The sequence below is a fragment of the Callospermophilus lateralis genome, chromosome 6 (assembly GCF_048772815.1).
Source record: "Callospermophilus lateralis isolate mCalLat2 chromosome 6, mCalLat2.hap1, whole genome shotgun sequence".
NCBI lineage: Eukaryota > Metazoa > Chordata > Mammalia > Rodentia > Sciuridae > Callospermophilus > Callospermophilus lateralis.
The window spans coordinates 113,087,307-113,113,335 of NC_135310.1; the positions used below are offsets into that span (position 1 = coordinate 113,087,307).

Sequence of the window (26,029 nt, forward strand, 5' to 3'; positions counted from 1 at the left end):
CTAAGTGAGCAGGAACAGGACACCTGGGCATCACACCATCCAGACAGGTTGCCCGCAGAGGGCTCATCCCCTCTGCAGCATTGTTCAAACACCCCCCAGAACCTCACCATGAGAAAACACCAGCATCACCTACAGCCAGGGGCAGTCTACAAAGGGACTGGTCAGGACAACAAAAAGTCAAAAGGTCACAAGGGACAGAAAACCAAGGAGCTGGCACAGATGGAAGGAGAATGAAATGATCTCCAAGAGCAATGTGGGAACCTAGACGGGATCCTGGGCAAGAAAGGGGGCATTTGTGGCACAAATGGTGACATTTAGATGAGGTGTGTAGAGTCCTTGATAGCATTATATCAGGGTAAATTCCTAAAGTGACCAGGGTAGGATGCTTTTTGTGTGAGTTAACATTAGGGGGTCCTGCATGAAAATTAGGAGGGACCACTCCTCACTATGTTCAGAACTCTCTGTGACTCTAGACTTATGTCAACATTTAACAGTGTATACCCCTGAGCTTGAGAAAAACAAACATCAGGTCCAGTATGTTCCCAGTGGGTTTGGTTGGAGTAATGGTGAAAATATAAAACACACACCAACACTTAAGCAAAATCCAAAAGCCCAAGAAAATAGCTGAAACCTTAACTATAAATGCACATAGATAACTGAGAAAGACTTAAGGTTATAGAGTAATTGTCCCCAGAGCTGAGTGGACAGTATCAGGGTTAGAATGCACAGGGAAACTGAGAATCCAGGCCCAACTCAAGCCTACTGCAAGAGAGCCCTCTAACAGTACTCCTTAAGAAGTACCCATTTGGCTGGGCATGATGGCACACACCTGTAATCCCAGCGACTTGGGAGGCTGAGGCAGGAGAGTTCAGAGTTCAAAGTCAGTTTCAGCAACTTAGCGTATCTCTGAGCAACTTAGGGAGATCCTGTCTCAAAAAAACACATAAAAAGTGCTGAGATGTGTCTCAGTGGTTAAGTGTTCCTGGATCCATCCTTAGTGCTAAAAAAAAAAAAAAAAAAAAAAAAAAAAAGGTGCCCTTTCAGCCTCTGCTTGGATGTCTCTGTCATGGGGAGCTCAGCACTTCACTCCTTTGATGAGTGTCGGGTGTGAGCCCAGGTGCTGCTGACAGCAGTGAGAACTGGATACAACCCAGTGCCTTGGGCCAGCAGGAGAGAGCGCCAGGTAACCTCTGCAAGTGTTAATTGATAAGGCAGTGGCATATCTTAATGCATGGAAAGGTGCACATGCCACAGTCCTGTGTGATAAGAGAAGAGTGAGTTGTGTTTACACACTGACCTCAGTGAGATTCAAGTCTAAGTGTGCACAGTAAGGTCTGAAAGATAATGAAGGAAGGAGCAAGCAGCTGCACTTTGAAGAGTCCTTACTATTTTAAAAACTTTATTTATTTATTTTTTGGGGAGGTGCTGGGGGTGGAACCCATGGCATCAAGCATGCTATGCCTGTGCTCTCAAATGGAGCTACATCCAGCCCTAGCCCTGCCTTGATATATAATTTATATTATAAATTATATATCATTTATATCTAAATTTATATTCATTTAGATCATATATATATATGATCTAAATGAAATTTATATATATATATGATCATATATATATATATATATATATGATCTAAATGAAATTTAGCATCAATAATTTTTTAAAATCCTCCATGAAAAGATTTGGGGATTGTCATTTCATGAAGGATTCAAAGACCATCAGGGAACACCAGATGGGGAAAGATTCTAAGACTTGCTTATAGAAGAATGAAACTATGGCATTTGTGGGTAAATGGAACTGGAGAATATCATGCTAAGCCAAATAAGCCAATCCCATAGAACCAAAGGTCGAATATTTTCCCTGATATGTGGATGCTAATTCACAACGGGATGGGGGAGTATAGAGGTATTTTGGACTAGACAGAGAGGAGTGAAGGGAGGGGAGCAGGCAGGGGTAGAAATGATAGTAGAATGGATCGGACTTTATTATCATATGTGTGTAGACGGTTTACGTGACCTGTGTGCGTCATGTACAAACAGATGAATGAGAAGTTACAGTCCATTTATATATGATGTGTCAAAATTCATTTTACCCTTGTGTGTAATGATTAGAATAAATTAAAAAATATATTAAAAATATTCTAGGGCTGGGGCTGTATCTCAGTGGCAGAGGGCTTGCCTAGTATGTGTGAGACACTGGGTTCAATTCTAACCACTGCATAAACAAAACTAAACCAACAAGGGCATGCTGTCCACCTACAATGATAAAAAAAATAAATAAAAATAAAAAAGACTCTAAGGCTTGGTCTCAACAATGGGGTGAGAGCAACACAATTGATTAGTGATGTCTGGCTTGGGTGAAGGATGGGCAGTGATAGCTTCCATGCTATGTATGTTACTCTTTAAGAGAGACTCTGAGCTCTCAGTGTCATTTTAAAAGATGTCTTTGAGCTGGTAAAGGGGTCATAGCAGGAAAAAGGCCTCTTTGAGGCACATGTTGTAGGATTGGGGGCAAGACAAGTGGATATAAGCTGTTATGAAGAAGACACTACGGGAAGACAATCAACAGTCTCCACTTTTGGGGGGTCAATGTAGGGGTAGGTGGGCACGTGGGGAAGGCTTGGGTCTTGAAAGGTGAAGCAAGTTTTCATGTGAGTGCATTTGGGAAGGGTCTTTCATATGGAGGACAGAGCATGGAGGCAAGAAAATACCACCCCTTCTGTAAGAAAGGAGTGTGCACGGTGGAAGAAGAGCTTGGACACTTGGCAGGAAACGGAGAGCATCCTGCATGGTTGAGTGTCAAGCTTGGATTTCATTTACTTAGCCACAGGGGACCCTAACTTTTTTTTTTTTTTTTTTTTTTGTGTGTGTGTGTGTGTGTGTGTGAGTGTGGATTGAATGCATGGTGATTTGCCAATGAGCAACATCCCCTGAGCTTTTTAAATACTATTATTTGATATTTATTTTGAAAGTGGCTGTCACTAGTTGCATAAGGCTTTATTACATTGGTGAGTCTGGCCACAAAATTGCAATCCTCCTACCTCAGTCTCCTGAGATGCTAGGATTACAGCCATGTAACACTGCACACAGCTTATGACAAACTTTGAGGCACGTGAGGCAGAAAGGAAATGAGACAAGGGGGTAGGAGGGACTGCAGATCCTCAGATCCTGGCAGCTGATCAGGGATGCCTATCCCAATGCTGAAGCCAGGGACACTCAGAAGGGATGTGGTGTGACTGGGCCTGGGGAAGGCGAGCCTGACAACTGTCAGACCCCTGGTTTCCTACCACAGGAGGAAGGGTCCCTGGAACCCCAGGCTGGGGTCTAGTAGGCCTCCCGAGGTCAGGACATTCCATGGACTTAGCAGGAATCCAAGGATCTTATGACTCTTTTTCCTTTTCTTCCGGATGTGGGGATGCCCAGCTCAGGGGAAATGCTCCCTGAATTGCCTTCCTCTCCAGAGTCCCATTTGCTCTGGGGACTTCAGGGAGGAAGGGATCTGAATTGGCATTGACAACCATCAGGCAGGGACCTCCCTCTCTGGAAGGGGTGGACAGACTCTAGTTCCTTCCCTGCCTCCCCCATCATGAGGCCTGTGGGGGATGCCCAGGTCTGGATAGGCAGTGGGCGGTGGTGGCCAGAGTGGAAAATCCCCTGCTGGCCAGATGCTGTCTTTGGTTGGCAGGTGTGGCCCTGGCCTTCTGCCTGGGGCCCAAAGGTGTGACCAATCTGTTTGGAGCCCTGAGTGCTGGGTACAAAGTGGCAGAGAGGGTGCTGGCATGGGGACTTTTTCCTGGCAGTCCAGTTTCAGGTCAGCTCAGCCTTGGGAAGATTGTAGATGAGAAGAGGGGGAGGTGGCAGTGAGGGGTAGGGGAGGTGGGGGGATGGCTGTGGGGGGGGGCCCAGATGATGGAGAGAGGGACATGAAAAAGCAGACCTGGGCCAGAGAGGGGCAGACCAGGGCTTGGTGAAGGGCAGTGGGGGACACAGAGGCCTCTCAGGAGAACTAGGGCAGGGCAGAGTTGCAGGGGGTGTAGGGAGAGACAGTGAAGAAGGGGACAAGGACAGGGTGGTCCTCTGCTTGTGCCATGTTCCCGGCTCCTCTCCACTCTGCTGCCCAAGGCATGGCCAATGCCCAGATGGCGTGTCCTGTGAGTGTGACCTGGGCATGTGCTGAGGGTTTCTCCAAGTCCCCTGATGGATCTGGAAAGCCTCAGAAGACACCCCCAGTCAGTGACTTCTGCCACTGGTCTCCAGCCCCATCCCAAGCATCAGAACTGCCTTGTTAGCAACATGTCCTCATCACCATGCTACCTACTCATCCGGGACCCCCACACATACCCCAATTCCATCCCAAGGAGTTGGGGTGCTGGGAGCCAGTACTTGAGCCAGACCACCAGGGGCATCACTTAAGCACACAGTTCTCAATGATGTCACCCCTACTGGGGGACGTTAGTTAACTCCTAGACACATTTCTGATTGTTACAGCTCAGGGACTGCTCCTGGCACCCGGTGGGCAGCCACCAGGATGGTGTCAACCTGCCTACAGCACACAGGAGAGTGCCCATAACAAAGATCCTGTGATCCCCAATGTCAAGACTTGCTGGCCAAGAAACCTGCCTACGTTCCTATGCCCCTCTCTCTGTCTCTGCCTCTTAGACCTCACCCCAAATGCCCACACCAACCACTGTTCCTGGAGGAGGAACAGCTCTGCCCCTCCATCTTATGGCGACTTTGTTCTGTCTTATCGCCCGTACCTCCTGGCCTCTGCTGTTGGATTCAAAAGTCAACAAGTTGAAAAGTCAGCTGTGGCCATGGTCCAGGGGGAAAACACAGTAACAATGGCTACCTGGTGTACAGGGGACACCCTGGTTAGGGTCATGCTTGCCCAGGGCACGGAGGGAGGGACTCAGCCACATCCAGGGGGTATAAAGAGGGAGTGCTGAAGTCTTCACTCCAGTGCCACTGTGGATCTCAGAGTGGCGCTTGCTCTGTGACCAGCTGGGAATCGGCATCATGAAGTGGATGGTGGTGGCCTTGGTCTGCCTCCTGGCCTTGGAGGCATCGACTACACTTGTCAGGTGAGTGTGGGCCTGGCTGTGGGTGCAGGGAACCTCAGGAAGCCTGCAGCCCTGTGTGGAGCAGCTAGTCTGGGGCAGCAGCTGGGTCTGAGCGGGATTCCCTGTTGGGCCAGGGAAGACTGCCCCTTGCTGGAGCCCCCCAGACTGAGGGGAGAAGATGGTCCTGAAGCAGAGAGTAGGGTGACTATGCCCACGCCGGCCTTTACAAGAAGGGTGTGGTTTCTTCCTACAGAAAATAACACTCCTTTCTAGAGGAGACACATAATCCCTCCAAAAATTTCCTGAGACCCCAAATTGGTTGGAAGAAGCCAAGTCATTTTAGCAAAAACACTAATTCCTGTAAATCACTATAACATGAGGTGTTGAAAATTCAGGATGGAGCAGGTGATCTGGTTCAGGAACACAGGGCTCCCCGCCTGCCACCCTGCCTGCTGTGCCACCTGGGAAGAGTGCAGAGGGCCTGTCCTGTGTGCAGTTTTATAGCCACACATTCAATCAGCTGCATTTAAACATATTAGGGGATTATTGCTGCTCCCCTACTCCATGGTGTATCTCATAGGCAGTACCAGGTACCAGAGTGCACCACAGGAAGGGACACCCTTTGGTGTGAGTTTTGCTATTCCTGAGATCTATTTTATTTTATTTCTACGTTTTCATGTTGCTGGTGACTGCACCCAGGTCAGGCACATGCTCAGCAAATGTTCTCCCACTGAGTCACATCCCAGACCTGACCCTTAAACAACAAAAGAACAAATATCAGCAGACATCCTCTGGAAGGTGTAAAGTCCCAGCGTCCCAAGTCCCTCTCCCCTTCATGGGAAGTATTTTCAGGGTCTCTGAGAGCAGAGGCCAGGGCAGGAGCAGGACCCCTGAGAGGGGCTGAGGGCAGGCACGAGGGAAGTTCATTGTTTCCTGAGTCTTGGAGAAGTGCTGAGTGAGGTTGAAAGAAGTGGAGAAGGAAAGAAAGAAGAGGAAGAGGGAAGGAGTCGAGGGAGATCATCAGGGAGAGAAGAAATGAGAAGGTAGAGGCAGGAGGGGGGCCCTGCCCTGACACCCAGCCTCCCCTAGGGTCCCCCTGAGGAAAATGAAGACTATGCGTCAGACCATGAGGGAAAAGGGCTTGCTGGGGGACTTCCTGAGGACCCACAAGTACGACCCTGCTCAGAAGTACCGCTTCAGCGACTTCAGCGTGCTCTATGAGCCCATGACCTACATGGATGTGAGTCCTAGTCTCTAGGTGTCCCTGTCCCTGCTGCCAAACCTGGGGACTCCCTGGGCTCCCACCCTGAGGCTGCTCCCTTCTCCCAGTTCTGCCAGCCTGGGCCACCCTGCTGTGAGTGGCCCATTGGGCAGAGCATGGGGAGGGCCCCAATGACCTGGCAGCTGACCCACAGAGACTACGTGGCTGTCCTGGGCAGGCTGGGACTGAGGTCTGTGTGTCTGGGACCCTGGCTTTTGGTGATGCTTTAGGGCAGGGCTGTCCTTCCTGCTCTGCCCATGGAGAAGCCTGGCCCCTGGGTCCCCCTAATGCTCACAGCTGTCCGCATGGCTCCCCAGGCTGCCTACTTTGGTGAGATCAGCATCGGGACTCCACCCCAGAACTTCCTGGTCCTGTTTGACACTGGCTCCTCCAACCTGTGGGTGCCCTCGGTCTACTGCCAGAGCCTGGCCTGCAGTGAGTGCTGGGCTGGGCAGGGAGGGCCCCTGGGCAGGGCTGGGCACTGGCATGTCCAGGGATGCAGGCAGGGAAGGGTGCTCACTCCTGAGGAGGACCAGGGACTTGTTGAGGGTCTCAGGGCATCAACAAGCCAGAGGGAGGAGGCTGGCCCTGCTCCAGGGTGGCCCCTTGCCTTGCCTCGTGTCAGGATGGACCCCTTCATCTCTGCCGTCCACCTCACCCCCTCCAGTTCATTCCGCTCCACCCTCTCCTGCTCACCGGGCAGTGCTGCTCCTCCCGTAAGGACGCTGTCCACTCTTGTGCCTCGCCCTCCACTCTCCTATCCACTAGCTTCTCCCTGAGTGTCTCCAGGGACTGACCACAACTATGCTGGATGTGGTCCCTGTCCTGGAGTCATTTAGGGAGACAGAGGATCTTCAGTTTTAAGTCTGCCCTGATTCCTTCCAAAATCTTGGGGTTGGAGTGTGGACATGTCTGTCCACCATGGGCACACCCCATGCCATCTCTACATCCCAGGATGCCCAGCTCCTGGGTGAATTGAGGTTGGGGTGAGTGGATTCTTCTCTTGGCCTCCCCGCACTCCTCACTGAATGAGCATTTCCCACTAGGCTTTGTGCCAATTTCTGGTGGGGTAGAGACAGAGGTGGAGTCTAGGGCACCTGCTTACAGGGAGGTCATCATCCGGGCATCCAATTACCTGTGAAACATGGGCTTTCAGGCCAATGCCTTCCAACTAAGAGGATCCAGGGGCCAAGGCTGTCAGTCCCTCCTTGGTGACCAGGTGGGGGTGCTGAAGCCTCAGGCTGGGAGCTTAGGCTGAGGGCCAGGCAGAAGTGCAGCCCATGAGCCTGAGAGCCAGGCAGCCCTCTGCTCACCCCTGGCCTCCATGGCTCCCTCCTGCAGCCACACACCCTCGCTTCAACCCCAGCAAGTCCTCCACCTTCTCCACCAACGGGCAGACCTTCTCCCTGCAGTATGGTACCGGCAGCCTCACTGGCTTCTTCGGCTATGACACCCTGACTGTGAGTGCTCCAGCTGCCACCCCCACCCAGGATGGGGGTGTGAGAGGGTGGGGACCTAGATGTCCTTGTTCTTTCCTGTCCAGGGATGGGGCACCAGAGTGACCAGTCAGATAGTGCCTTTTTTCAGGAGCTTAGAACTGGGGGGCAGAGGTGTGGGGATGGGAGGCTACAGTGAAGGAGGCCCTTGGAAGAGAAGTGACAGTTGGGATGCCCGTGGAGAAGTGGGCAGATGGGCCAGAGGAGGAGGGAAGACCATGGAGGGTCTCTGGTGGCATGGGGCAGGAGGACATAGATGCAGTCAAAAGTGTCACCTCCCCTCCAATGTGTCTTCCTCCCACAGGTCCAGAGCATCCAGGTCCCCAACCAGGAGTTCGGCCTGAGTGAGCAGGAGCCGGGTACCTTTTTTGTCTATATGCAGTTTGATGGCATCATGGGCCTAGCCTACCCTGCCCTGTCCGCAGGAGGTGCCACCACAGCCCTGCAGGGCATGCTGCGGGTGGATGCCCTGTCCAGCCCCATGTTCAGCGTCTACCTCAGCAAGTGAGAGACTGCCCTGCGGGTCCCTAACTCCTGCCCTGTACCAAGTTCTGATCCCTTGGGGTGAGGAGACCTCCCAGCAGGGGGTGGCTGGGCCATGCTTGTTCAGAGCCTCAGCTCCTGGGCTCTGACTCTCCTGCTCCCCTGCCCCTGCCCCAGTCCACTCTCAGGACACAGGATGGTCTCTCCTTCTTCAGTCTGAACTTCTCCCAGGTGTCGCTGCTCTAATTCCCATGTCTTGGGCCCGCCTGCTGCTCTGGGCCCTGAGAGCCCACTGCCTCGCCTGTGCCTCTCCCTGAGGTCTCTCTGTCCAGTGACCCGCTGCCTCACCTCCTGCATGAGTCCTTCTAGGTCTTGGAGTCTCCTGGTCTAGGCCCTCGACTATTCCTCACCCACTGATTCCCCAGCCCCCACAGCAGGCCAGTTCAGGAGGCCCTGGGCCTGGCTTTTCTCTCTTGCTGACCAGCTTTCTTCCTCTCTACCGTCTAGAGTCAGTTTCATCTTAATGCTGTGGCTTGGTCTCCTTATCCTGCTTTCAACACATTGACCCTGTCACTAACTCTAGGGACTCCTTTTGGCTGTTTCCACACCACATGAACCTCTAGGAACAACCCACTCTGCTACCACTAAGGGGATTCTTCTGGAAGAAACATGGCCTGTCTTTTCCTCCCCTCCACCAAAGCCCTGCCCATGTCCACTTGCAGAGGAAAAGAAAAAGTTGGGTATCTGTGAGGCTCCTGGTGACAGGGCGCAGCAAAGACATGAAATGAAAAGCAGAAGACAGCACAGTGTGGGTGGGGTCTACAGAGTTGGGGCTGTCCTTGACATAGGGCATTATGGGACAGTGCCATTCAGAAGTCTGAGGGGACCCATGGCCCTGTCTTCAGAAAAACCTTTTGGAAACCAGGGAAGGAGCTCTTTCCCTCTGAAGGTGACTGCTTAGCATGGGTGCCCACTCCTTGGCCATTCCTTCACTTCCTTTGCCTGTGTGTCCTGCAGCCAAGAGGGATCTGAGGACGGAGGAGCGGTCATCTTTGGAGGTGTGGATGAGAGCCTGTACACAGGGCAGATCTTCTGGGCTCCTGTCACCCAGGAGCTCTACTGGCAGATCAGCATCCAGGAGTGAGTCTGGGTTGGGGGTTCCTGGGGACGCTCCTTCCTTGGAGCTGGCTTCTGGGCACCTGTAGCATGCACTCATCCAGGCTCCACTGAGGTGTGGTCACCGAGGACTCCTGTAGCCTGTCCTCCCTAGAGCCTCAGCTGGCCTCCTCAGGGGCATCATGGCTGAGTCTGGAGAAAGGGGTGGGGGGCACATGTGGAATCCCAAGTACTGGAGAAGCTCCTGTCCAATCACACAGGACCCCACAGATTCAAAACTGAGGTATGTGGGACAACTAACTTGTTCCATGTCTTTTTAAAAAAACATGATGTCCCTGGTTTTCAGTGCTTCTCAAAACTTCCTTGAAGTCATTAGAAATAGACCCCTGGGCCATTTAGTTGACCCTGCATAGACCTAGTGGGAATGTGAGGCAGCGAGTAGTTGCACTGGCCTCAGGTATGCTTGCTCCCCAGTGCCGGGAAGGTCCCCCCTGGCTGCCCTGTCCTGGTCAGGCTGAGGCTGCCCTCTTCTTGCCACCCAGGTTCTATGTTGGGGAAGAGGCTTCTGGCTGGTGCTCCCAGGGCTGCCAGGCCATGGTGGACACAGGAACCTCTCTGCTTGTTGTGCCCAAGAAGCACCTGAGCTCCCTTCTGCAGACCATTGGGGCCCAGGAGGATGAGTATGGACAGGTGGGTGTGGCCTGGATGTCCCCTGGCCAGGAGAGTCCACTCAGAGCCATTTCTAGTTCCACATGGGACACCAAACTAGCATGGGCTCCATGCTTGTGCTGCCCAATGTACTGAGTATGGGGTACCCAACACCAGGTCCTGGGACAGGCTGAGGCTGGAGGGTGGTTAAGGTGGAGCCATATGTGGGTGCCGACGGACATGGGAAGTCACTGTCAGGCACGAATTTCTTCTGTGCTACCGTCCATTCAGGAAATCAGATTGATTGCTGGTTGGGTTTTTGAGTTAGAACAATGTAACTGGAATGTTGGGGCAACAAAGGGAGCTACAAGGGACAAACCTTCAGTCCACACCTCCCTCTCCTCCACACAGCTATGCCCCCTCGCTCCTGTGTGTCCTGCCAAATGAGATGGGTCATCTATTTAGCTCTCCCCACTAGGGGAGGGTGCCCTGCTCCACTTTTTGCACATGGCTGTGTGGTTTCAAAGGACACCTGCAGGGAAAGGGCAGCGATTCAACCTCTCAGAGGGGTCATTCAGGCAGAAGGAGCGCCTTTGGGTGTGGGACATTCTCAGGTCTCTCCTGATGTCACCCACTCTAGCAGAGCACCTGACACCCACGCAGTTCCTACATAGCATTTGCACTGAACTGTGCTCTCTGCTCCAAAAAGAGGTCTTGGGCATCCGGGAGGCTTAGCAGGTGCTCTGGGGTGAGGAATGAGGGGACCTGGAAGAACCTGTTTCTCTGCAGTTTTTCGTGAACTGTAATGACGTCCAGAACCTGCCCACCTTCACCTTCGTCATCAACGGGGTGCAGTTCCCTCTGCCACCCTCTGCCTACATCCTCAATGTAAGTCCTGGTCCCTGGGGCTGAGCCACTGGGGTGGAGGAACAGGTGCAGCCAGAGAAGCTCCACCTGGCCCTGTGCCATTTCCTAACTCATGTCACCTAGGATTATCCCTACCAGAAGAGTGTCACCCATGATCAGTTATTCTCTTAATCAGTGGAGAGGGGCTCTGTCTAGGGCTAGTCACTGTGCAGCCCGGTGCCCAGGCTTCCCACATGATTGTCACAGCATTTGATGGGGGAGATTCTCATTCTCTTTTACAAATGGAAACCTGGAGTTTCATAGAGGTTCAATAGCTGATCCCCCTGCACAGATGATGAGGGTGAAGGCAAAGTTTCAGTCAAGTTGGTCTTTCTCCAAGCCTTAATGACCCTGAAGACCTGCTATAAATCATATGCAGGAAGGGTCTTGGGGGAAGAAGAGTTCCCCCCATGGGGACAGGCCAAGGCAGCCTGAACTCACCGATCTGAGAACCTCTCCCAACAGCCCCTACTCTGGTGAATCAGCTGGTCTTTGAGTCCTCAGGGGCAGTTCTTTCTCTGCTCATCTCTAAAAGTGTGCCAGTGACCCAGGGCTGAGGGCTGAGTAGTGCCCAGGCCATGTGTGACCAAATGCCTTTCTCTGTGGAGCAGGAGGATGGCTACTGCTCTGTGGGTCTGGAATCCATCGATATGTCCTTGGAGGATGGCCAGCCCTTTTGGATTCTTGGGGACGTCTTCCTCAGGTCCTACTATTCCATCTTTGACCTGGCCAACAACAGGGTGGGCTTTGCCACTCTCGCCTAGACTTTCCTCCTGGACACCTGGGCTCCCGTCCTCCTCTCGGCCCCATGTTGCCTGCGTCCTCTCTGCATTCTGCCCTCCTCTGTGGACCTTCTCTAATAATAAATAGTTTCCCATGTTACCAACCTGTTGTTTTTGGAGCTTTCTTGTGGCGTGGTCTTGGCCTCAGGGAATGAGGAGAGTAGGAATCAGGACAAGTCTCCCTCTGAAGGACCTGTGAGGCCATGAGGTTCCCTGGTGGGTCACTGAGATGAAAAGAGAAAGAGAGCCTGAGCTGAGGCTTGGGAGAGGCCCTGAGCCCTCAGAGCCTGGAGTGTCTGCACAGCTTCCCTCTAGAGAGGCTGACCGTGGCAAAGGGTCCCATCTCTAACGACCTGAGATGCTCTGTCGGTCCACTTGTCCACACCCTGGGGTACCGCCAACCCCAGGACCCACAAGTATGTCCTCTCAGAGTGTGACTGGGGGCCCAATTCCCAGGTCTAGATGTCTGTCCTTCAGCTCTTAATCAACATTGGCCAGAATTTTCTGAAGATTCTAGACACCTGTGTGCCCTTGCAACCTTCATGGAATCCTAGAGCGGGGAGGCTGTGCTAGAAACTACTTCTAGGAGGGCTTCTGGAGCCTCTGGGCTGAGTCAGGAAGATTGCATTTACCTGGACTCCTAGGTCCCAGGACTTTCATTTGAAGGAGGGCTGACCCAGAGCTATGGACAGGGTCAAAAGCAGTAGAAGACAGGAAATAATTAAAATCGGAGCTGAAATCAAAGAAATTGGAAAAAAAATCAAAAACAGTTGAAGAAACAAAAAGTTGGTTCTTTGAAAAAATAAATAAAATTGATAAACCCTTAGCCAAGCTAAAAAAGAGATAGAGAAAACTCAAATTAATGAATTCTTGATGATGAAAAAGAAAATATCACCATGGACACTATTGAAATACAGATGATAATCAGAAACTATTTTGAAAATTTATACTCTACTAAAATAAAAAATCATGAAGATATCAACAAATTTCTAGACATATGACCTACCCAAATCAAATCAGGAGGACACAGAACATTTAAATAAATTAATTTTAAGCAATGGAATTAAAGACACCATCAAAAGCCTACCAACAACAAAAAGCCCAGGTTTAGAAATATTCTCAGCTGAGTTCTCCAGACCTTTAAAGAAGAACTAACACCAATCCTCCTCAAATTATTCCATAAAATAGAAAAGAAGGGAACCCTTTCAAACTCATACTATCAACCTGACACCAATCCAGACAAAGAACATCATGGGAAGAAAACTTCACACCAATATCCATGATGAACACAGTTGCAAAAATTCTTAATAAAATACTGGCAAATTGCATACAAAAACATATTAAAAAGGCAGTGCATTATCAAGAAGGGTTCCTCCCAGGAATGCAAGGTTGGTTCAACCTCTGGAAATCAATAAATGTAATTAATCACCACAATAGACTTAAAGACAAAAATCACATGATTATCTCAATAGATGCAGAAAAAGCATTGAACAAAATACAGCATCCATTTATGTTCAAAACACGAGAGATAGTAGGAACATAGTTCAACATTGTAGAAGGTATATATGCTAAGCTGAAGGCCAACATCTTTCTAAATGGAGAAAAAAAAATAAAAGAATTCCAAAGCAGGGCTGGGGATGTGGCTCAAGTGGTAGTGTGCTCGCCTGGCATGTGTGTGGCCTGGGTTCGATCCTCAGCACCACATACAAACAAAGATGTTTGTCCGCCGAGAACTAAAAAAATATATATTAAAATTCTCTCTCTCTCTCTCTCCCTCTCTCTCTCTCTCTCTCTCTCTCTCTTAAAAAAAAGAATTCCAAGAATTTCCTCCTAAAAGTGGCAGAACAAGACATGGATTCCCTCTTTTGTCACTCCTATTCAACAAGAGTCTTTGAGACTCTTGCCAGAGCACTAGATCAAAGAAAGAAATTAAAGGATAAGAAAAGGAAAGATAACTCAAACTATCCCTATGGCCAACAACATGATTCTGTATTTAGAAGACCCCCAAAAATTCCACCAGAAGACTTCAAGAACTCATAAACAAATTCAGCAAAGTAGTAGGATATAAAACTAACACCCAGAAATCAATTGCATTCCTATCATTCACTGATGGATCAACTGAAAAAGAAATTAGGAAAACTATCCCATTCACAATCGTCTGAAAAAAAATTAAAATATTTGGGTATCAATCTAACAATGCAGGTGAAAGACCCCAAAATCAAAACTACAAAACACTAAAGAAAGAAATTGAAGAAGACCTTAGAGAATGGAAATATCTCCATGTTCTTGGATAGGCAGAATTCGTATTGTCCAAATGGCCATACTACAAAAAGCTCTACATGGATTTAATGCAGTTCTTTTTAAAATTTCAATGATACTTGATGTTGTTGCCAGAGCCCTGTCAGAGGAGATTCCTGCCCAGGAGGTGTGAAATTAAAAGTCCTTGGAAAATTAAAAGTCTGAAATAATCAGTAAGAAGTAAGACAAAGACAAAGGTTAGATTTAAAAAGTGGAGCATCTGATGGGTCTTCCAGTCTTTATAGGAACTGGAACTGGACAATTGAAAAAGGCCCCAATCCTTTATTGAAGGGGGAGTACACAAAGCCAGGGTTAAGTTTTCAGTGGGAGGGATCTTGTTTCAGTAGCAGGTCTTGCAGGAAACAGGTTGATTGGCATCTAGCAACACCCATCTCTGGGAGGCAGTTTGGCTGTAGCGGGTCACTCTCATTTGCAAGGTTAAGCTTGAACTCCAGCAGTGAGCCAGGACAGGGCACCACGTGAATCCAGCATTCTGGAACCAATGGATTTCAACTGGGAGTTCCCAGAATCAGGTTTTCCTGCCTAATGACTTGAATGTTGCTCAGTCCACACATGGCTCATAGATGGCTTCCCACAGTTGTTCTTCATAGAAACAGAAAAAGCAGTCATGATATAAATTTGGGAAAAGAAGAGGACCAGATACCCAAAGCAACCCTCAGTGAGAAAAGTGAAGCAGGAGGCATCACAATTCCAGACTTAAATTATACCACAGAGCTATAGTAACAAAACAGCATGGTATGGGCAACAAAACAGACATGGAGACCAATGGTTCAGAATAGAAGACACTGAGACAAACCCACATAAATGCAGTTATCTCATATTAGACCAAGGTGGCATTAACATCCATTAGAGAAAATATAGCCTCTTTAACAAATGGTGCTGGGATAACTGGAAATTCATATGAAGCAAAATAAAATTTATCCCCTCTCATCCCTCACAAAACTCAACTCAAAGTGGATCATGGATCTAGGCATTAGACCAGAGACCCTGCACCTACTACAAAAAAACGTAGAACCAATCTCCATCATGTCACTTAGGAACCAAATTCCTCAACAAGGAATTCCTAAAGCACATAAAATAAAATCAAGAATCAATAAATGGGATGCTATCAAACTAAAAACTTCTTCACAGCAAACTGTCAAGAATGTGAAGAGAGAGCCTACAGAATGGGAGAAAATCTTTGCCACTTGCACCTCAGAGCATTAATCTCCAGGATGTATAATGAACTCAAAAAACTTAACACCAACACAAAAGAAAACAAACAAATAATCCAATCAATAAATAGGCAAAGGAACTGAACATATACTTCAAAAAAGAAGAAATATGATTGTTTAACAAATATATGAAAAAATTTCAACATCTCTAGCAATGAGAGAAATGAAAATTTAAACTACACTGAGATTTCATCTTACTCCCATCAGAATGGCAATCATCAAGAAGACAAGTAACAGTAAACCTTGGTGAGGATGTGGGGGGAAAGGCACACTCATACATTGCTGGAGGGAGTGCAAATTGGTGCAATCCCTCTGGAAAGCAGTATGGAGATTCCTCAGAAAACATGGAATGAAACCACCATTTGACCCAGTTATCCCACTCCTTGGTACATACCCAATGGACTTAAAATCAGCATATTACAGTGACACAGCCACATCATGTTTATAGCAGCTCAATTTGCAATAGCTAAACTGTGGAACCAACCTAGGTGCCCTATCAGCAGATGAATGAAAAAGAAATTATGGTATATATACATTATGGAATAGTACTCAGCCTTAAAGAAGAGCAAAGTTTGCAGGTAAATGGATGGAACTGTAGATTATCTTGTGAAGTGCAATAAGCCAATCCCCCAAAAGCAGAGGCTGAATGTTCTCTCTGATTTGAGGATGCTAACACACAATAGAGGGAGAAAGGAAGACTAGAAGCACTTTGGTTTGGACAAAGGGAAATAAAGGGAAGGGAGGAAGGATGGGAATAGAAAAGACAGTAGAATGAATTGGACATAATTTTCCTATGTTCATATATGAATACATGACTAGTGTAACTCCACATCATGTACAACCACAAATGGGAAGTTATACTGCATTATGTGTAATATGTCAAAATACGTTCTACTCTCATGTAGAACTAAAAGAAATTAAAATATTTTTAAAAGTTTAAAGGAGTCAAAATTAAAAAAAAAATCAGATTCTCAATAAACAAAATAAGGATGAATTGAAAACCTGTAGAAGGAAGGAAATAATTAAGGTTAGAACTGAAATTTATGAAACAGATAATAAGTTTTTTTTTTTAATACAAAGGATTGTGGCCAGGTGCAGTGGTGTATGCCTGTAATCACAGTGGCTCAGGAGATTGAGGCAGGAAGATCTTGAGTTCAGAGCCAGTCAGCCAGTCTCAGCAGCAGCAAGATGCTAAGCAATTCAGTGAGACTCTGTTTCTAAATAAAATATGAAATAGGGCTGTGGATGTGGCTCAGTGGTCAAGTGCCCCTGAGTTCAATCCCTGGTACCCTCCCCACACACACACACACAAAATTAGAGACAAAATGGAGATATCATCACAGACATCACAGAAATCCAGACAATCATTATGAACTATTTGGGAAACTTATACCCTCATAAAGTGGAAAATCAAGAAGGAGTAGATAGATGAGTTTCTAAATATACATGACATACCAGATTGAACCAAGTGAATACAGAAAACAAAAACATAGCCATAAAAAACAATGATATTGAAGTAGTAATTAAAAGCCTTCCACCACAGAAAGCCCAGGACCAGGTGGATTCTCCACTGAATACTAACATATTTCTAAAGAAGAACTAATGCCAACGCTTCTCAAATTATTCTGTGAAACAGAAAGAGGGAGGGGAGCAGTTCTCAATTCATTTTATGAAGTCAGTATCACCCTGATACCTGAATCAGTTAAGGACACATCAAGGAAAGAAAACTACAGAACAATATCCCTGATGAACATAGACACAAAATTCCTTAATACAATATTAGCAGGTCATATTCAACAACACAGTAAAGAGATTGTACTTCATGATCCTGTTGGTTTAAATTCTGTCATGCACAGGTGATTCCAAATATGCAAATCAATAAGTATAATTCAACACATAAATGGTATTAAGAGAAAAGTCACATAAGCATCTGAATGGACACAGAGAAAAAGCTTAGGATATTTATCACTCACTCATGATAAAAGCACTGATGAAACTAGGGATAGAAGGAGCTTTTTCAGCACCATAAAGGCTATTCTATACAACAAGCCCAAAGCCACCATCATAGTGAATGGGGAACAACTGAAAGCATATCTTCTAAAATCAGGAACAAGACAAGGATGTTCACTCTCACCACTCCTTTTCAATTTGGCACTTGGAAGTTTAGTCAAAGCCATTAGGCAAGTGAAGGAAATAAAAGGGATACAAACAGGAGAGAATTCAGATTACCACTGTTTGCAGATGATATGATCCTTTACTTAGAAGATCCAAAGAATTCCACCAAAGGACTTCTAGAATTAATAATCAAATTGAGCAAAATGTCAGGAGGCAACATCAACACACAATCATCAGTAGCTTTCCTGTACACCAGTAATGAATCTGCTAAAAGAAATCACCTAGGGACACAATTCCATTCACAATAGCCTAAAAATAATAGGCAAGGGGCTGGGGTTGTGGCTCAGTGGTAGAGCGCTCCCCTAGGATGAACGAGGCACTGGGCTTGATCCTCAGCACCACATAAATGTAAAATGGAGATATTGTGTCCACCTAAAACTTAAGAATAAATATTTTTTAAAAATACACAAGCAAGTAAGTTGGAAGTATGTAAGCAAATAATCCTTTAACAAATCGAACCAAGGAGGTGAAAGATCCCTTACAACAAAAATTATAAACACCGAAAAAATAAATTGGAGAAGACACTTGATGATAGAAAGAACTCCCATGTTCATGGATAGGCAGAATTAATAATGTGAAAGTGGCAACGTTACCGAAGGCAATCCACAGAGGTAGTGCACTCCCCATCAAAACTCCAAATTACATTCTGTTTATATATATGGTGGAGATGGGTCTTCTAAATCAAGAAGAATGCATTACAATTCTTATTACATATATAGAGCATGATTTTTCATATCTCTGGTTTTATACATAGAATATTTACACCAATTCGTGTCTTCGTACATGTACTTTGGATAGTAATGATCATCACATTCCACCATCATTAATTACCCCATGCCCCCTCCCTTCCCCTCCAACCCCTCTGCCCTATCTATAGTTTGTCTATTCCTCCCATGCTCCCCCTCCCTGTCCCACTATGAATCAGCTTCCTTATAGCAAAGAAAACATTCAACATTTGGTTTTGGGGGATTGGCTATACACATAGGAATAAGAACTCAAATTGGCACTATTTGCTGATGATATGACTCTATACCTGGAAGACCCTAAAAGTACCAGCAGAAAACTCCTAGAACTAGTAAACGAATTCAGCAAAGTTGCAGGATATAAAATCAACACCCATAAATCAAAGGCATTTCTATATATCAGTGACAAATCCTCAGGGAAATGAAGAAAACTACCCCATTCTCAATAGCCTAACAAACAAACAAACAACAACAAAACAACAACAACAACAAAAGAGGTAAAAGAACTATATAATGAAAATCACAAAACCCTAAAGAAAGAAATCAAAGAAGACCTCAGAAGATGGAAAGATCTACCTTACTCTTGAAGAAGCAGAATTAATATTATCAAAATGACCATACTTCCAAAGCAATTCTGATCAAAATTCCAATGACATTCCTCATAGAAACAGAAAAAGTAATCATGAAATTGTTCTGGAAAAAATTGAGAGACCCAGAATAGCTAAAGCAATCCTTAGCAGGAAGAGTGAAGCAGGTGGCATACCAGACCTCAGCATTGGGTTTTTTAGGATTGACTAGATCACTTAGCATTATCTTCTCTAATGCCATCCATTTACATGCAAATGCCATGATTTTATTCTCTTTTATTGCTGAGTAGTATTCCATTGTGTAGATATGCCCTTTTTTTAAATCCATGGAGGGACAGGGGAGGTACTGGGGAATAAATTGACCAATTAGTGGTATGTGCACACATGAAAATGACACAATGGTTCTACCATTGTGTACAAATAATGCGCTAATAAAATTTAGATTAAAAAAGGAAAAAATGCCATTTTTTCACACTTTTTGTTGAAGTACAATACACATGAAAAACAGGTGAGCTATCAGGAGTAGAGCACACTGACTTCTCATGAGCCAGAGGACTCCACCTCACTCCTACCCGAATCAGGAAGTGGAATACTGCCAGGCAGGCGGGAGCACACCTGTAATCCTAGCAATTTGGGACACTGAGGCAGGAGGATTGACAGGTCCAGGCACAGCAACTTAGCAAGCCCCTCAGAAACCCAGCAAGACCCTGTCTCAGAGTCAAATAGTAAAAAGGGCTGGGGATGCAACTAAGTAGTAAAGCACCACAGGGTTCAATCCTGGGTATTACACACACACAGAGACACCAAAAAAGAAAAAAAGGAACCAGAATGAACACTCTCAGTCTCACCTAAGTCCTTTGGCCTTTGCCTCCCCAGCCCCATCTCCTGCCCAATGTTAAGACCCAGACTCAGCTGAGAGCCAGGACTGCGGCAGGCACGGCCGTGGGCAGGGCTTCACTGGGTTGGACAGCAGTGCTGCAGGCACAGACGGTTATTCCTTCTGACACACAAGCACACACAGGGTGGGAAAGGGCAAGGGGCTGTCAAGGTCAAAGAAGCCTTAAGTGATGGAGGTGGGTCTTCTAAGTCAAGTTCATCCCATGTCACACTCAAGTCCTTCCATATGTGCTGAGAGGGTTCAGCAAAGAGAAGTAGGCTCCATGTGTCAGGAACACCCTTCATTCTCCAGGGGACATATTTCTTCTGGGGAGTCCTGTCCATAGCCTTCACATGCTCCTGAGGGAGCCTCTAAGTTCTTGCATGATCCTACCTGCTGCCCAGGACTGATGGGACAGGACTGGGTGCCTGCAAGAAAAGTCCTTTTTTTTTTTTTTTTTTAATGGTAGTAAGGGTTTAATCCAGGGATGCTCTACCACTTCACTACATCCACAGGATTTTTTTACTTTTAACTTGACAAGGTCTCACTGAATTGCTAAGGTTCTCACTTACATGGCTGAGGCTGGCCTGGAACTTGTCGTCTCCTGCCTCAGCCTCACAACTTGCTGGATGACAGGCAAGGGCCTCCCCATCCAAGTCAGAGAAATTTATGAGGAATTTTGATTTCATTCTTGTCTCTAGAAATGGGAAACTCAGATGTTACTGGTTAGTTCCACAGAGAAAGCCAGCCAGCTCTCTTGCCACCTCACAAATTACAGAAGTAAAGCAAAAATGAGAACCAGAAAACATCTAGGAGCACACCAGAGGCCAGTCCATCCTCAGGCTCCACCCCCACAGACCCTTGCTGAGGCTGGAGCTGGGTTCAGGGGCCTCCATCCACCCAGTGCACCCCCTTTCCACCAAAGCCAGACATTCGAGCAAGGTGAAGTTCACCAATAGAGCAGAGGAAAACAACCAGTCTTTCTATTTCTTTGTTACACACAGAGGGACTTATTTTCAGATGTTTCAGGTTCAAATAAAACAGACTCCTCTATAGAAGGAGACAAGTCAGCCTTTCTGTGGGACTGTCAAGAGGGTTGCATGATTCATTAAATACAGAGCACCTGCCCGGCCTGCCCTCTGGGATGGGGTGTTTTCCAGGAGGGCAGGAGCCCATTCTAAAACCTCAGGTCCAGTTCTTGCTTACAATAGAAATCTCATCAGTGCAGAGGAATGATGGAGATAGAAAATCACCACTAGGCAAACAGCTTTGTAATGACTGTTTTAGGCAAAACTGTGAACAGCTGTTGCACCCAGAGCAGGAGGATGAGGAGAAGCAGGAGGTCGGCACAGTCTCCACTCCTCTCCCCAGAAGACTCTTATTCATTACTAAGCACAACAGTAAGTTGGAGGTGAGAAACCTGCCAGATCCCACCTTAACCAGGGACAGAGTCTAAGTGAGCAGGAACAGGACACCTGGACATCACACCATCCAGACAGGGTGCCCGCAGAGGGCTCATCCCCTCTGCAGCATTCTCCAAATACCCCCCAGAATCTCACCATGAGAAAACACCAGCATCACCTACAGCCAGGGGCAGTCTACAAAGGGACTGGTCAGGACAACAAAAAGTCACAAGGTCACAACAGACAGAAAACCAAGGAGCTGGCACAGATGGAAGGAGAATGAAATGATCTCCAAGAGCAATGTGGGAACCTAGACGGGATCCTGGGCAAGAAAGGGGGCATTTGTGGCACAAATGGTGACATTTAGATGAGGTCTGTAGCATTATATCAGAGTAAATTCCTGATGTGACCAGGGCACATTTTTGTGAGTTAACATTAGGGGGTCCTGCATGAAAATTAGGGAGAACCACTCCTCACTATGTCACAACTGTCTGTGACTCCAGAGTTATGTCAACATTTAATAGTGTATACCCTTGAGCTTGAGAAAAACAAAATCTCAGGTCTCGTATGTTCCCAGTGGGTCTGGATGAAGTAATGGTGAAAACATAAAACACACACCAAGACTTAAGGAAAAACCAAAAGCCCAAGAAAATAGCTGAAATCTTAACTAAACATGCACATGGATAACTGAGAAAGACTTAAGGTTATTGAGTAATTGTCCCCAGAGTTTAGTGGACAATCTCACGGTTAGAATGCACAGGGAAACAGAGAATCCTGGCCCAAACTCACACCCACGACAGGAGAGCTCTCAAGAGGTGCCCCTTCAGCCTCTGCTTGGATGTCTCTGTCATGGGGAGCTCAGCACTTCACTCCTTTGGTGAGTGTCGGGGGTGAGCCCAGGTGCTGCTGACAGCAGTGAGAACTGGAAACGACCCAGTGCCTAGGGCCAGCAGGAGAGAGCGCCAGGTAACCTCTGCAAGTGTTAAGTGATAAGGAAGAGGCATATCTTAATGCATGGAAAGGTGCACATGCCGCAGTCTGGTGTGATAAGAGCAGAGCGAGTTGTGTTTACACACTGACCTCAGTGAGGTTCAAATCTAGGTGTGCACAATAAGGTCTGCAAGATAATGAAGGAAGGAGCAGGCAGGTGCAGTTTGAAGAGTCCTTACTATTTTAAAAACTTTATTTATTTATTTTTTGGGAAGGTGCTGGGGGTGGAACCATGGTCTCAAGCATGCTATGCCTGTGCTCTGCCATGGAGCTATGCCCAGCCCTGCCTTGATAGTTTTTAATAAGATACACACACACACACACACACACACACACACATACACACATATATATATATATATATGGGGAGAGAGAGAGAGAGAAAGAGAGAGAGAGAGAGAGAGAGAGAGAGAGAGAGAGAATCTAAATGAAATTAAGTATCTAGAGTTTAAAAAAATAATCTACATTAAATGACTTGGAGACTGTCACTTTATGAAGCATTGAAAGACCATCAGGGAACACCAGATGGGGAAAGATTCTAAGACTTGCTTATAGAAGAATGAAATTATGGCATTTGTGGGTAAATGGAAGGAACTGGAGAATATCATGATAAGCCAAATAAGCCAATCCCATAGAACCAAAGGTCGAATATTTTCCCTGATATGTGGATGCTAACTCACAATGGGGTGGGGGAGTATAGAGGTATTTTGGACTAGACTGAGAGGAGTGAAGGGAGGGGAGCAGGCAGGGGCAGAAATGATGGTAGAATGAATCGGACTTTATTTCCATATGTGTGTAGTTGATTTACATGACCTGTGTGCGTCATGTACAAACAGATGAATGAGAAGTTATATTCCATTTATATATGATGTGTCAGAATTCATTTTACTGTCATGTGTAACTAACTGGAATGAATTTTAAAAATATATTAAAAAGATTCTAGGGCTGGGGCTGTATCTCAGTGGCAGAGGGCTTGCCTAGTATGTATGAGGCACTGGGTTCAATCCTAAGCACCGCATAAACAAAACTAAACCAACAAGGGCATGCTGTCCATCTACAACAACAACAAAAAAATCAAAATAAAAAAGATTCTAAGGCTTTCTGAACACTGGGGTCAGAGCAACACAATTGATTAGTGATGTCTGGCTTGGGTGAAGGATGGGCAGTGATAGTTTGCGTGCTATGTGCTTGTTATACTTTAAGAGGGACTCCGAACTCTCAGTGTCATTTTAACAGATGTCTTTGAGCTGGTAAAGGGGTCACAGCAGAAAGAGGACTCTTTGAGGTACATGTTGGGCAAGTGAAGGGGATATAAGCTGTTATGAAGTAGACACCACGGGAAGACAATCAACATTCTCCACTTTTGAGGGGTCAGTGTAGGAATAGGTGAGCACATGGGGAAGGCTTGGGTCTTGAAGGGTGAGGTGAGTTTCCGGGTAGGTGCCTTTGGGAAGGGTCTTTCAGATGGAGGTCAGAGCATGGAGGCAGGAGAATACCAGGCCTCCTGGGAGAAAGGCATGTGCACAGTGGAAGAAGAGCTTAGGCACTTGGCAGAAAAGATGGAGAGCATCCTGCAGGGTCTACTGACAAGCCTGGACTTCATTTAGTTAGCCACAGGGGACTATAATTTTTTTTAAATTGTGGATTGAACTCATAGTAATTTACCAATGAGCTTTTAAAAGAGGCTGTTACTAGTTGTATAAGGTTTCATTACATTGGTGAGTCTGGCCTCAAAATTGCAATCCTCCTACGTCGGTCTCCTGAGCTGCTGGGATTGCAGCCACTGCACACAGTGCTTATGACAAACTTTGAGGAAGATGAGGCTGAAAGGAAATGAGACAAAGACATGCACAAGAATTGCCTCCTTCCTGGAGACCAGCAGCTGGTGGCCCTGAGATCCTCTCTGGGTCAAGGTCTCCCAGGAGAGCAGTTTGGGTCATTAGGAGGAAGTGTGCACCCTGGGATAATAGGGTGTGGGCTGTAGCAGAACTTCAATGAGAACATCCCCTGGGCTCCATCAACCCTAGTGATTTCCTAAGCCCTGAGCTGAACATGGAGATGTGGAATGCCCAGTCTCTGCACTTGGGAGCATCTGGTCTTGGAGAGGAGGCCCAAGACTAGACACTGGGGACCCAGCACCATGGCACTGCTGTGTGGTGTCTTGGTGAGAAGATGAACTCAGGTGGGAGCCAGCAGGCCAGGCCTCTTTGGGCTTCTGTGTGGGGTCAGAGGTGGCCCAGGAAGACTTCTAAGTGCCTTCGGACACTGCAGATACCAGACATGTCAAAGAGTGAGTCTTTGGTGTATGGAGGGTGGGTGGTGGGACAGGACAGGGGAGGGGAGGAAGTAGGCCACCTGGGTCTCCCAGGAGACTGACAGGAAGGAACAGGGGGTAGGAGGGGCTGCAGATCCTCAGGGCCTGGCTGCTGAGCAGGATGCCTGGCCTTCTGCCTGGGGCCCAAAGATGTGACCAATCTGTTTGGAGCCCTGAGTGCTGGGTACAACGTGGAGAGAGGGTGCTGGCATGGGGACTTTTTCTAGTCCCCCAATATGGAGAGTTGGCAGTCCAGCTTCAGGTCAGCTCAGCCTTGGGAAGATTGTGGATGGGAAGAGGGGGAGGTGGCTGTAAGAGGTAGGAGAGGTGGGGAATGGGTGTGGGGGGCCCCAGATGATGGAGAGAGGGACAGGATGAACCAGACCTGGGCCAGAGAAGGGCAGACCAGGGCTTGGTAAAGGGCAATGGGGGACACAGAGGCCTCCCAGGAGAACTAGGTCAGGGCAGAGTTGCAGGGGGTGTAGGGAGAGACAGTGAAGAAGGGGACAAGACAGGGTGGCCTTCCAATCATGCCCTGCTCCAGGTTTTTCTTCACTCTGCTGCCCGAGGCATGGCCAATGCCCAGATGGCGTATCCTGTGAGTGTGACCTGGGCATGTGCTGACGGTTTCTCCAAGTCCCCTGATGGATATCGAAAGCCTCTGAAGACTCCTCCAGTCAGTGACTTCTGCCACTGGCCTCCAGCCCCATCTACAGCATCAAAAATGCCTTGTAACCAACATGTCCTCATCCATGCTACCTATTGACCCCACCACACCCCAATTCCATCCCCAAGGTGTTGGGGTGCTGGGAGCCAGGACTTGAGTCAGACCACCAGGGACATCGCGTAAGCACACAGTTCTCAATGATGTCATCCCTACTGGGGGACATTAGGTAACCCCTAGACACATTTCTTTTTTTTTTATTGGTTGTTCAAAACATTACAAAGCTCTTGACATATCATATTTCATACATTAGATTCAAGTGGGTTATGAACTCCCATTTTTACCCCGAATACAGATTGCAGAATCACATTGGTTACACATCCACGTTTTTACATAATGCCCTATTAGTAACTGTTGTATTCTGCTACCTTTCCTATCCTCTACTATCCCCCCTCCCCTCCCCTCCCATCTTCTCCCTCTACCCCATCTACTGTAATTCATTTCTCTCCTTGTTTATTTTCCCATTCCCCTCACAACCTCCTATATGTAATTTTGTATAACAATGAGGGTCTCCCTCCATTTCCATGCAATTTCCCTTTTCTCTCCCTTTCCCTCCCACCTCATGTCTCTGTTTAATGTTAATCTTTTCTTCCTGCTCTTCCTCCCTGCTCTGTTCTTAGTTGCTCTCATTATATCAAAGAAGACATTTGGTATTTGTTTTTTAGGGATTGGCTAGCTTCACTAAGCATAATCTGCTCTAGTGCCATCCATTTCCCTGCAAATTCCATGATTTTGTCATTTTTTTAGTGCTGCATAATACTCCATGGTGTATAAATGCCACATTTTTTTTATCCACTCATCTATTGAAGGGCATCTGGGTTGGTTCCACAGTCTAGCTATTGTGAATTGTGCTGCTATGAACATCGATGTGGCAGTATCCCTGTAGTATGCTCTTTTAAGGTCTTCAGAGAATAGTCCGAGAAGGGCAA

At 47.1% G+C, this 26,029-nt stretch overlaps 1 protein-coding gene across 1 annotated transcript in view; it reads left to right on the forward strand.

The window, feature by feature from the left end:
* Nucleotides 1-5,018: 5,018 nt before the first annotated feature.
* LOC143402601 (gastricsin-like) overlaps nt 5,019-26,029 on the forward strand; it is a 28,355-nt gene continuing 7,344 nt past the window's right edge. The window contains exons 1-8 of the mRNA XM_076860164.2: nt 5,019-5,083; nt 6,152-6,302; nt 6,641-6,758; nt 7,665-7,783; nt 8,124-8,323; nt 9,320-9,442; nt 9,961-10,108; nt 10,856-10,954. Coding sequence (XP_076716279.1) covers nt 5,019-5,083; nt 6,152-6,302; nt 6,641-6,758; nt 7,665-7,783; nt 8,124-8,323; nt 9,320-9,442; nt 9,961-10,108; nt 10,856-10,954 — 1,023 coding nt within the window. The remainder of the gene's footprint in view (nt 5,084-6,151; nt 6,303-6,640; nt 6,759-7,664; nt 7,784-8,123; nt 8,324-9,319; nt 9,443-9,960; nt 10,109-10,855; nt 10,955-26,029) is intronic.